Consider the following 11,242-nt stretch of genomic DNA (forward strand, 5'->3'; position numbering starts at 1 on the left):
TTACTGTTTGATACTAGCCTCATAAGTCACAATTGCTGCGCTAAGGAAAGGAAYGTCCTTATTTGATCAAATCAAGTTATGTATTTGTACAAGAGGGAGAGAGTAGCCTAAAGTGTCATTAATAACTGCAACTGGGTAAACTGACTGAATAAATTACAATTCTGTACATTATACTTTCCCTCTAATAACATCCAGGCATTAGAAATCCCAGGTATCTTTTACTGTTATTTTTATTCTCTCCAAGAAATAGGAAATTTCTCTCTTGAAGTGAGGAAGAATGTAGAAAGTTAATTGCTTAGGAAACTGGAAAGGAGTTTCCCAGTCTGACTGAACTGGCAAAAAAAAGAAGTAACTAGGTCAATGCAATTTTGACCCTGGAAYAGAGAAAACATTGAAATGGGATTAAGTAACAGGCTGTAAATTCATTGCATTTATTAAAAAAGAATCTTTTTCTCTTGTCTCTCTGTACACATGCCTATATATTTACAAACATACATATGTTTATATATGTACACACATAGGGGTGTGTGTGTGTGTATATATATTTATATATATATTTATAAACATGTGCACACACGAATATGAATGTACTSCTAGTGTAACAGCGACCAGTTTCGTGGATATGACTCCCACGTGTGTTCGTGATCATGCAATGCCAAACTCTGCCCAGTTAGGAGCTGGGTCTGGCTAGGAGCAAGGGCCCCAACACCGTTAACGCCCTCTTCCAACAGCTCAGATTCCTCCAGCCGGCCACGGAGATCTCCCGCTGCAGCGTGAGCCTGTGTCACTGCTCAGGCGCTGCTAACCTTCCGGCAGACACTCGCGAGAAGGTGCCCGCCGCTCCGCAGCTGCACCGGGCGTTGCCGGTAGCAGTTAGGGCAGCTCTAGAAGGCGCAGTTCCCCCATACTTGTATGTTGAGTGGGACAGCTCTGGCTGCTCTGTTGGGTAGTTCTGCCACGTATAAGGTGCTGCGTGTGATAGGTRCACACTATCATTCTGAAACCAGATGCGTGCATTGTTTTCTTCAGCTAATGTCAGGATATTAACAGAGTACTTTGTATGCTGTTGCACTGAGGAAAAAAAAAAGRAAAAAATAGAACTGTGTCTATTCATCCAGTAAATTACTTAAAAGAACCATTGGAAATCTTGAATTTCTGCAATAAATTATGGTGTGTGAAAAAAAGGTTTTGTTTACTTAACTCTTAAATTATTGAAAAAGGATAAGGTTAGAAAATATAATTAACTCTCCCTGAAATCTGCATTGATAGCCTTCTWTTGTTGTTAACTCTAAAAGCGTTGCACTGGGGATTAACTGCTAGTCTAAAATTTAGCATTCTTGGATGGGAGAACTAATAAAATATTCGCCACTGTTTAGTAACGTGATGATACTAACTTGTAACTGCCTTTTAAATTATCAGTACAACTCCCCCTTCTTTGATCTTACGCTTTGTTCGTAATGTATGTCTAGAGAAATGTATTGGGATGCTGCAGGAGTTAAAATCGTAAAGCTTCTCATTGTTCAATAACCTTTTAACTTTTTTTTTCCTTCACAGGAAATGACCTAGAGGCCTTACAWATACATTTGTGCATTTTTGTTCTGAGTCTACAATTGAGGGCAAATGCAATCTGGAAGCACCACTTCTTAACGTTACAACGGAAACAACTACCTCAACGAACAAGGAAAGGAGAAGAAGGCTTGCAATAATAAACACTCTGATTTTTAATAGCTTATATTTGCAACGTCTTCTGTAAACAGAGTCTTTTTCTTTTCTTTTCTTTTTCTTTTCTTTCTTCCAGTATTAAGAAGAGACACTACAAGTAAACTAATTTGACAGACTGGCTCTGTCAAGACATTTAAAGATATTTGATCTGGTGACATAAGGATTTGCTTTTTCAAGGACGGAGCTTCTGCACTGCTTTTATAATCGCTGTTGATCAGTGGTTTGCTCCGCTTTTCCTGATATTACTGATTGGAAAATTATATTAAGGTATTGCTTCTAAAAATATTATTTGCGTTGACAAAAGTAACTTTTGTAGACTTAACAGGAAGTGTCAGTATGCTCATGAAGAAATTATAGGCGATAACTTCTCTGCTGCAGTGTTGCTTTTCTGTATGCAGAGTGGAATACCAAACGAGACAGAGCATTATTAAGATACTTCGGCATGCTTTTTGAGTACAGTTTGTAACTGCAGCAGGGCTGCACTGAACACTGAAAATACTAAGTCAGCAAAGCTGCTGCCTTTCTCACTGCTGATACAGATTATACAGATGCTTGCCTTTTTGAAATGCCTTTTGTGAAACCTATGTACACAGTCCTCCACTGTTACTGTACATAACTATATATTTGCGGAAGGAATTTGACAAGTGATTGTTAATTCAAGGAATCTTTGGACGAGCACTCACTTATGTATTGCTGTAGTGCACAAGAAAGCAAAATGGACTATAAGCGGCGCTTTTTGCTTGGCGGGTCCAAGCAAAAAGTGCAGCAACACCAGCAGTATCAAATGCCTGAGCTAGGCAGGACCCTGAGCGCACCGCTGGCATCTACAACCCCAGCATCCCCTTTGGTCTCCTCAGCTGCTGCGGGCAGCTGCAGCCACCCTGGATCCCATACTACTCCGATTGCAGACATCCAGCAGGGAATCTCCAAATATCTGGATGCACTCAATGTGTTTTGCCGTACGAGCACTTTCCTTACAGACCTTTTCAGCAGTGTATTTAGGAACTCGCACTATTCTAAGGCAGCTATGCAACTGAAAGACGTGCAGGAACATGTCATGGAAGCGGCAAGTCGACTCACAGCAGCAATAAAACCAGAAATAGCAAAAATGCTGATGGAACTGAGTGCAGGAGCTGCAAACTTCAAAGATCAAAAAGAATTCAGCCTACAAGACATTGAGGTAAGTTACCTTRGGGGATACTAGTTTGCATGTGAATTTGTCTTGTTCCTTCTTAATTAAACTTCTCTTTAAAATCACTGCTGCTCCAGTAGTTCTCACTGTCTTTTATTTTTATGAATAATGCTTTCTGGGTAAAAGAAGGAAAACCCTTTCTATTTTGTTACGTTTTTGCCTTGAAAGCATTAGGTTATTTGCAGTGGGCATCTTCCAGGTATGTTAATCTGGATATTTGGCAGGTATTTTTGTACAGGGACTTGCAATAAATTCAAAGATGTCTTAAAATTGGAAAGATGAACTTTCTTTCCATTGAGTAAATAAATTTTACTATTTGTATTGTTTTAAATATTAATCTTCTATGTGTTTTTAACTTTTAACTAGCAATCCAAAACCATCTTTCTTCTTTGAGGAAATGTATGCTTAGCCTTTAAAGAAAAGGGGAGGAGGACTTAAATAAAGGTTTTAAAACAAACAAAAAAAAACCCCAAACCCCGCATCTGTCCTGTATTAACTCATATTTCTAATGATATTATGACATATTTCTAAATTAAACTATATTTTTCTTAGTATTATCCATTCAAGGGGAAATCTGAACATACATGGCAGTGCCAAATTGTGCTTAGCTGTTGTTTGAAACTACGTATTAGTTGAGTAATGATCCAATTTTATGTAAAAGAGCGTTTTATCACTCTTCGAAACAGTTCTGTCTTTGTAAGTCGTTTTATGTAGGTGTTATGTGTAAAAGAAAAATATCATGCTAACTTGGGATATTCGTGCTGTAAAAAATTGTCATGACTTTTTGCTATGGTTTCCATATACTAGCAGCAAGTGCATAACAAAGTTCAGAGATCTCCAAGTTCAGATAGCATGCACAACCTTAACTGTGTCTGGTTGTGCATTTTCCCTGTAGTAAGCTTCTTAATTACAAGGTTATGTAATGGGTTGAGTGATACTCACATATGATTTCCTGGTGTTTTAAATAGTTCTTCATATTCTAACATGTTTATTTTACAGGAGTCTTTGCAAAGTTTTACCTACTGAGTGCCATCCTGATTAGAAAACTTATTTTTGAGTTTCTTATTTTTGATTTATATTTCTAGTAACTCTGTAAGTTATGAATGTTATGCATGCTTGCCTTTCAAGCACTTTGTTTTCTCTAAGTGTGCAACTTATGGGTGAAGTAGTTAAGTATAATATAATGTTAAGTAAAATTTGTAGCACATAATTGTAGCAAAAAATGCTAGACATGTTTTTCCAGGTTGTGTAGCTTTATACAGTGAAGTAAGATTGTCTTCACAAAGACCAGTCTACAGAAGRTGGTTATAACTAATATAGAATCAAGCCAATATATTTCTATGCTTATCTAAGGCCATAGGAAGAAAAAAATCTTTCTATTTAAAAATCTGCATGTGTTCATGTAACTGAAGACCTTGATAATATGTGAATGCAGAATATTTTAGTTAAAACAACTCTCCTCCCCACCCCACCCCAGAGTACCACTTTTCTTCCAGCATTTTTTGTGGACTTTAAAACTSTGTCTTGCAAAATGTTGGTAACTATCTGTACTGCTTTTATAATCTAGTTGAACAATTCCAGGTGCTAATTCTACCCTGCACCCAGATGGGGATCTCCTGAAAGGAGTGTTTCACTAGCAGTATATTGAATATATTAGCCAAAGCGAGGTATTGTTTTAGCCCAGCTACATGTCCTGCAAACTTAGAGCACAAGTGGAGAAACTTGTTTCTGTCTCCATTTACCTTTGTAGACCTAACCCTTGTGCCTGAGCACTGTGTGCACCTGCAGTACTCTTGCTAGGTAACTCTGTATATGATGAAAACTTTTTAAAGAGAAYGGCAAGAGTGCTTTGTTTTGTTTTTAAGCATATCTTGAGGAAATAAATCACTCATCATTGCAGGGCTCTTAACCTTTCCTTAATTAAAGCTGCATCTTACACCTAACTTAAAAAAAAAAGTCAATATGCAAAAGTTCTGAGAATTTTTGCTTAATGGGACAAGTACTCCATTCTACTTTTGCTTAAGAGCGAGCAAAATTTAAGGATTTGTCAGTGACTCACATGATAGCTTTGTAAGTCAGCTAGGGAGCATGGTTTAGATGACACAAGTATGTGTCAGACTAATTGGATAATTGTGCCCAGGAAGCAGTTATCGGTGGCTCAYTGTCAAAATGGAAGTGTGTATTGAATAAGGCTTGGCAGAGGTCTGCATAGAGAATATACCTGTTAAATTTACAGATGATGTGAAACTGCATGGTACAAGTATGTCGGAAGACCTACCGAATTTTAAAAATAATCTTAATTCCACAAATGAGTTTCCCAGTCAGATAGATTCAGAGGGGAAAACTGCAAAGTACTRTGCTTAAATAGAAATCACCAGTCTCACTAATGGAGTATGGCAAATGTACGATTGGGCAGTACTTCTGCAGAGAAGCATCTAGGGCTTATGGCAATCATCTGTTGAATAGGAGTTGGTGTTGTGCTCTAGCAAATCGTAAATCAATATTGTTGCTATTGTGCAAAGAGGTAGTTGTCATGTGTTAACAGGATATAACCTGCAACAACCATGAAATATAAATTCAACTGTCTTCACTTGAGTTAGTGTGATATTAAATACAGTACTGCACCAAACTGTTAATGCTATTGCACTTAGAGAAGTAGTGAGCAGCTGTAGGGAGACTAGAGAAAATCAACAAGAATAATCAGACATCCAGAAAATAGAGGACAAATTGAGGGGGGGAGGCAGGAAGAAGAAGAAAAAGACATTACTGACCTTACAGAAGAGAAGGCTAAGGAAGAAGATCAGAATTCTTTGGATAGGCAAGAACCTGCCAGAGGAGGTGGCAATGTTCCATCCTTCGTGTCCATGTAAGGTGGAGCAAGAAGTAAYGAATTTAAATTGCTTGCAGGACATTGTAGAAATACTTAGTGATGTCAATGAGGTACTGAAATAGATTGCTACAAAGGCAGTGGAGCCTCCATCGTAAAGAACTTAAAGAACAGGTTAAACCTGCATCTGTCAGAAGGGACTCGGTTAAAATTGTTCCTTGCTTGGGACAGTAAAATGACCTTTTAAGATCCTCTCCTGCTCTTTTCTGTGATTTGAAGACTGAGCTACTTATGCTAAACATTTAATAAAAAAAAAAATCATGATCTATGAAAAAATTATCATTTCATAAAACAAGATTTAAAAACTCACTTCTGCATCAATCTAATGGAAGCAGGAAAAAAAAAGGGGGAGTTGCCTGACTTTTATCAGGGTTCACTGACTTGGARAACCAGGGGAAAAGTGTGTCACAAGCAGCACAATTTTTCCTTTGATGGAGGGGAAAATAGAGTAATATCTAAAGTAGCTTTTCCAGCTTCTCTGGTAGGTGACTGAAAGAACTGACCTGATTATCTGTCTGAAAAAAGAATTAAGGGATGATTGAATGTCTGAGTGGCAGCTCACAAATACCCTATCAAGAGGTGCTCAAGAGCCCCTTGCTTGGGGGATGGAGTCAGGCATTGCAGAGCAATGGGAGGTGAGTCATCATTCATGGTGGGTTGGAAGGATAGAACCCAAAATTCATTAGAAAGACATTCAGAATCAGGCTTTTTCTATGCATGACCTCAGCTAAAGAAAGTATTCCTTTCCTAAGCCTTTCTCAACAGAGGATGTGTGTGTTGATTTGTGGAGGAATGAGACATATAAGTGGAGCAGATTTAACTTTTGGAAGTTATAGCTATAACTTTCCTGAGATGCTACACACTTTTAATCAGTACAGCAGGCTTTAGCTCTCAGGGAAGGCTGTATTAAGAAAACTGCAAGTTCTGATGACCATAGATTGATTTGGATTTGAACTAAAAAAAGATTGTGCAACCTGGACCTGTGGCAGTGGTTGGTAATTTTTATTTATTTATTTTTGTCTGAACAGAGATTGCTTGCTCAGAGCTGACTGCYGGGATATATAAAAAGTTGACTTCTCTTGATCAAAGTATTGGTGACAAATGGATTTTGCCAAGGTTTCTTAATTTCAGAAATGCATATGTTGACTTTTAGTTTTTGCTTTTGTCACCTCTCCTTCTCTCTCAAAAAACCTATGAAGACCTCAAATTCTTAAGAGTTCTGTGCTTATATGGGTGAGAAACAGCTTGGAAATCAAGGAGAATGAAAGTGTATTTTCATATTCTTTAAATTTTCAGATCAGACATTAGAGTTTTGTGACATAGAAAAATACACTAAAACCGCTAATAAAAGTGTTAAAAGAAAACCCCATGGAAAAATAAGAATTAATACAAGAAAAATGTTTCTCTATTTYCTGCTGTTTTGTGAAGTTGTGCAGCAGGCTTAACTGCAAAACACAAAGAATGAATCATGTTTTAGTTATAGATGGAGTTTTTGTATTTTCCTAAAAGTGGTAATGATAGAAACATACGTGTTTCCTTCATAAACAAAAGGGAAGCGTTACYGGGGCACAAATTACTTGCTTGGTAGCTCCATTTCATATTAAACGATGATTATTTTTGGCTTTTCTTTTGAGCATTTAAGAAGCTTATGGAACAAAAATGTCCTAGTAAATATAAAACACATGCTTTCCTTAGSAAATACTGTAAAGCCTGAATTGCATCTTATGATACATCTTTTCTGTGGTTTGCAAGGATTGGCTGCAGGCTTATTGGAGATGGGAAATTGTTACTAGCAAAAGCTGCTTCAGATCAGTAGAAAAATACTGTGGCTAGAACAGTGTTATATACTATTCTGTTGCTTCTGTCTATAATCTCATGGTCTGCTCTTTAATGTACTAGCATAGTCTTTAGAAATATTTTGTGTTAGTCAGACATTTTATTTTATTTTATTTTAGATAGCCTTAACACTAATTTAGACATAAAATGTCTAAGAATAGTTAGTGTTTTAATAGCTCTCAATATCGGATTACCACTACAAGGTTTTCAGGTCGACTGTCCATGTAAAGGAGCCTGCCAGGTTGTCCACGTCTCCTAACAGTGTAAAGGTAAACTAGATTGCAATACAAGTTCTAGCTTTATCTTGGAGGTAACTGTTTTTAATGAGCAGGACTGTGTCTGCCATGGAGTTGTTTTGGGTCATATGAGATGGCTCTGCTGAACTGCAGGGGACTGCGACGTAGTGAAAAATGAGTAATGTTCACTTCCAGTGCTGAGTGGGAAAGGGGGTTATCTCACAAGTTTGTACACCGGTTTGAGTAATACCTCATTTTTAACGTAAATATATTGCTATTTCCAGCTGGTCTCTTTAGTGGGCAGATAGGTTAGCTTTCAAGAAGGCAAGTCCTGCATATATTAAGGGCTATGCTAAGGGAAATGAGGGTAGTTGGAAACCAGGGAATAAAGTAASTGTGTGCTGTGGTATTTTGAGTTTTTTTTTGTTTGAGAGAAGAACACCCCGCTCCCCCCCCAGCAATGAAATACCGTTCTATAAAATGGTACTTGGAACAGGAGGTGTTTGTATCGAGGTTAGAAGACTGACATATTGATTATTTGCAGACTTTATCAATGGTAGTGAATGTTTTAAAGAATCTGTGTTTAAAATTTCTTGCCTGGGAATTTGCGTGGAATCACTGTTAGCAATAAAATCTCTACAGCTTTTTGGAATAATTTGCTAGACAAATTGTACACAAATCGATTGCATGCCCCCATCAAGATGATAATATGGGAGCCAAATACTGCATCCTTATGGGAGATTGCTTTTTATACATAACCAAWCTGATTGTATTAGCTAGCTTAGTTATTAGCAGTCAGTTGTGGTGTCATGATTGTCCCTTAATTTYGCTCCTTGGGTGATGAGCTGTTGTACTGCATGTTCCTGAAGTTGCACAGTTTCAAAGGTATGCTTCCAAAAGTGTTAGTTTAGATACAGTCTTAAAGTGCTGAAAAGGAAACTCTAGATTTCTTTTTTCCTCRAGATATATGAAAAAGGAACAATAACTCTCTAAGCAATTGCAATTGGAAGCAAGCTACACTGAATAAACTCAACAAACTGTCACCTGTTTTAGGGACAAGAGAATCTGATACAAGACCTCACTGAAAAGTACGTTACTTCCAGCTGCCCAAACTTGATGCCAGATTCCTTTGGGTAAGATTATTTAGCTACTGAGATAGTCGTCCTTCCTGCTAAAGGGCTAGGAAAGTCAATGGTGCTAGTGGTGTATTTCTTGGGATTAAAAAGTTTGCAGGCAGAAGAGCTCATCGTATGTGCAATGTGAGTAATCCTAAGAAGTGGTTTAAAAAACAAAACAAGAAAAGAACCTTCCCCCAACCAAAAACCTAAGAACTTCTGGTTGACACTTGTGATGATTCCTGCTCATCTTTGGWTATTATGTAATCCCTAGACTTTAGTTTGCCCCTTTTATGGTCTCAAGAAGGAGGATTGAACACTCCTGCATGGGAAAGTAGAGAAGAATAAACTCCAGATAGATGGTGGTATCTCTACTCTAATTGTGAAAACACTGCATTGTATGCTGAGGATGATGTGCCAATTTTGCAACAAGGACTTAGTATGTTGCTTTACATACTTYACAGGGTAACTGCTGGCTGTATTTAATAAACTGGTGGTGGTTGTACTCTCCCACAACAAAGTGAGAGACATAGCTCTTCAGAAGAAAATCCTCAAGGAGTGAAATTTAAAACAAAATGAGTTTGGCGTTTGAAGCAAATATTTAATCTACAGTGCAAAAATCACCCACCAATTGAATTTTATTTAAGTATTTAAAACCATCTTTACCCATTTCTAAGGGAGACTGRAATAGGTTATTTGTCACACAAAATTTCAAGCAAAACAGATGTTGTTATTTATCTTTACTGCTTAACATTGTAAATTATACTAGGAATGCTATGTGCTGCCACTTAAACTAAATCATTTGTTTATTTTGAGAGTTATTCCCAGGCAGGGGAAACTTCAACCTCTGTACCTTAAATATTATTTGAAACTTAATTGGCTTGAAATTCCTAATGAGTCCTAGTTTCTTCTTCCCCCGAGTACTGCATGCTCCATACACAGAAATATTTGGATTACTAGCCTTTTATTCCTCCAATTTTCTTATAAATCTTTCTAATTTTGTAGCCAGGAAAGTTGGAGCTTTATTCCTTTTGTCATTTTCTAAGTACTTTTTTTAATAAGGCAAACTACACTTCCAATTTTATGCTTTGTACAAAGAAGGGAAGTGATTGAACCAGAATGGAATGTCAAAAGGAGTCCGGATGCAATGGAAAAAAGAATTGCCACTACTGATTTTTTTTTAAAATAGATAGTTAATGCATATAACTGCTAGTGTGACTGCAGAATCTTGCCAGTAAGATCTTTGCGTCTGAATATTTTTGTTCCAGAAGAATGTAGCTGAAAACAAGCCAGATGATTTATTTGCTCCGAGGCATGATAGCTTTGTACATTATCTGTATATTTTATGAATTATTCCTAAAATGGAATTTAAGTCTARTCTTTTTGAATAAATCAAAGTCAAATACACATTTTAAACAACTTTGTGTGACAAAGCGTAAAAGAAAGAAAACATTTTGAATAGCTTCTTGAATGCTTTCTGCAGTAATTTGGAAAATATTTGCTGCTTTGCTGTGTTCTAATTTTGCTTTGTTACTAGCTTTTGTCCGCTTAGGAAAGTGTGGCCCTGAAAACGGGTAGAGTACGTCTGCTCGTGTGCCGTTCTTCTCTCGGTTGCCCTTTTGGAAAGTTGTATTCTTACCTGTTCTTTTATGTACAGTGGGTGCACCTGAATACTCAGTTTGTGACCTTTGCTTTGCTTGTAGTAATGCAGGTGTGTATCTTTCGGTTGTAACCCTCAGGTGTGACAGTAGTATTGGAGAGGAAGATGAAAGGAAGAATGGAAATCTGTGGAGGAAAAAGGCTGCTGCTGCGGGTGTGGGTGGCGCAGAGCCCAGCTCATGCTGGGCAAAGCTGCACCTCGCGCCCCGGTGCCCATGGGAGCAGCGGTGCCCCAGGCACCCCTCAGTCCAGCTCCCYGTGGAACAGAGGAGGAACGTCCTAGTACCCTTTCTCTTGCTTTTTATTCCCTGCTTACCCCCATGTGCTGCACARTAGTATTACATGACCCATTGCAGTGAAGTATTCTGGAGTGAAAATTTGCATCAGCATTAAGAGTTCCTGTCAAAAAGTGCAAGTGACAGCTGCAACTTTGTGTATGTATTCCGCGGTCATGATTTGATTCCAAAAATGACACTACGTTGTCTTATGATGCAAAACATTTTGATGTTTATTACTGATTATTGCTTTGATTGGAAGATAAACTTGTGGGTTCAATTTATTTGATTTTTGTGATAGTGTTTTGAAGTAGTTCTGT

The 11,242-nt window shown here is 37.7% G+C and overlaps 1 protein-coding gene across 3 annotated transcripts in view; it reads left to right on the forward strand.

The window, feature by feature from the left end:
• The window catches only part of GARRE1 (granule associated Rac and RHOG effector 1), a 49,899-nt gene that overhangs the window by 18,981 nt on the left and 19,676 nt on the right, over window positions 1–11,242 (forward strand). For all 3 annotated transcript variants that reach the window (XM_085303742.1, XM_085303743.1, XM_085303741.1), the window contains one exon: window positions 1,555–2,902. In XM_085303742.1, the coding sequence (XP_085159868.1) occupies window positions 2,408–2,902 (495 nt within the window). In that variant the 5' untranslated portion in view covers window positions 1,555–2,407. The remainder of the gene's footprint in view (window positions 1–1,554; window positions 2,903–11,242) is intronic.

Source organism: Rhea americana, unplaced genomic scaffold (genome assembly GCF_003343005.1).
Source record: "Rhea americana isolate MKP2758 unplaced genomic scaffold, rheAme1 scaffold_20, whole genome shotgun sequence".
In the NCBI taxonomy this organism is placed as follows: domain Eukaryota; kingdom Metazoa; phylum Chordata; class Aves; order Rheiformes; family Rheidae; genus Rhea; species Rhea americana.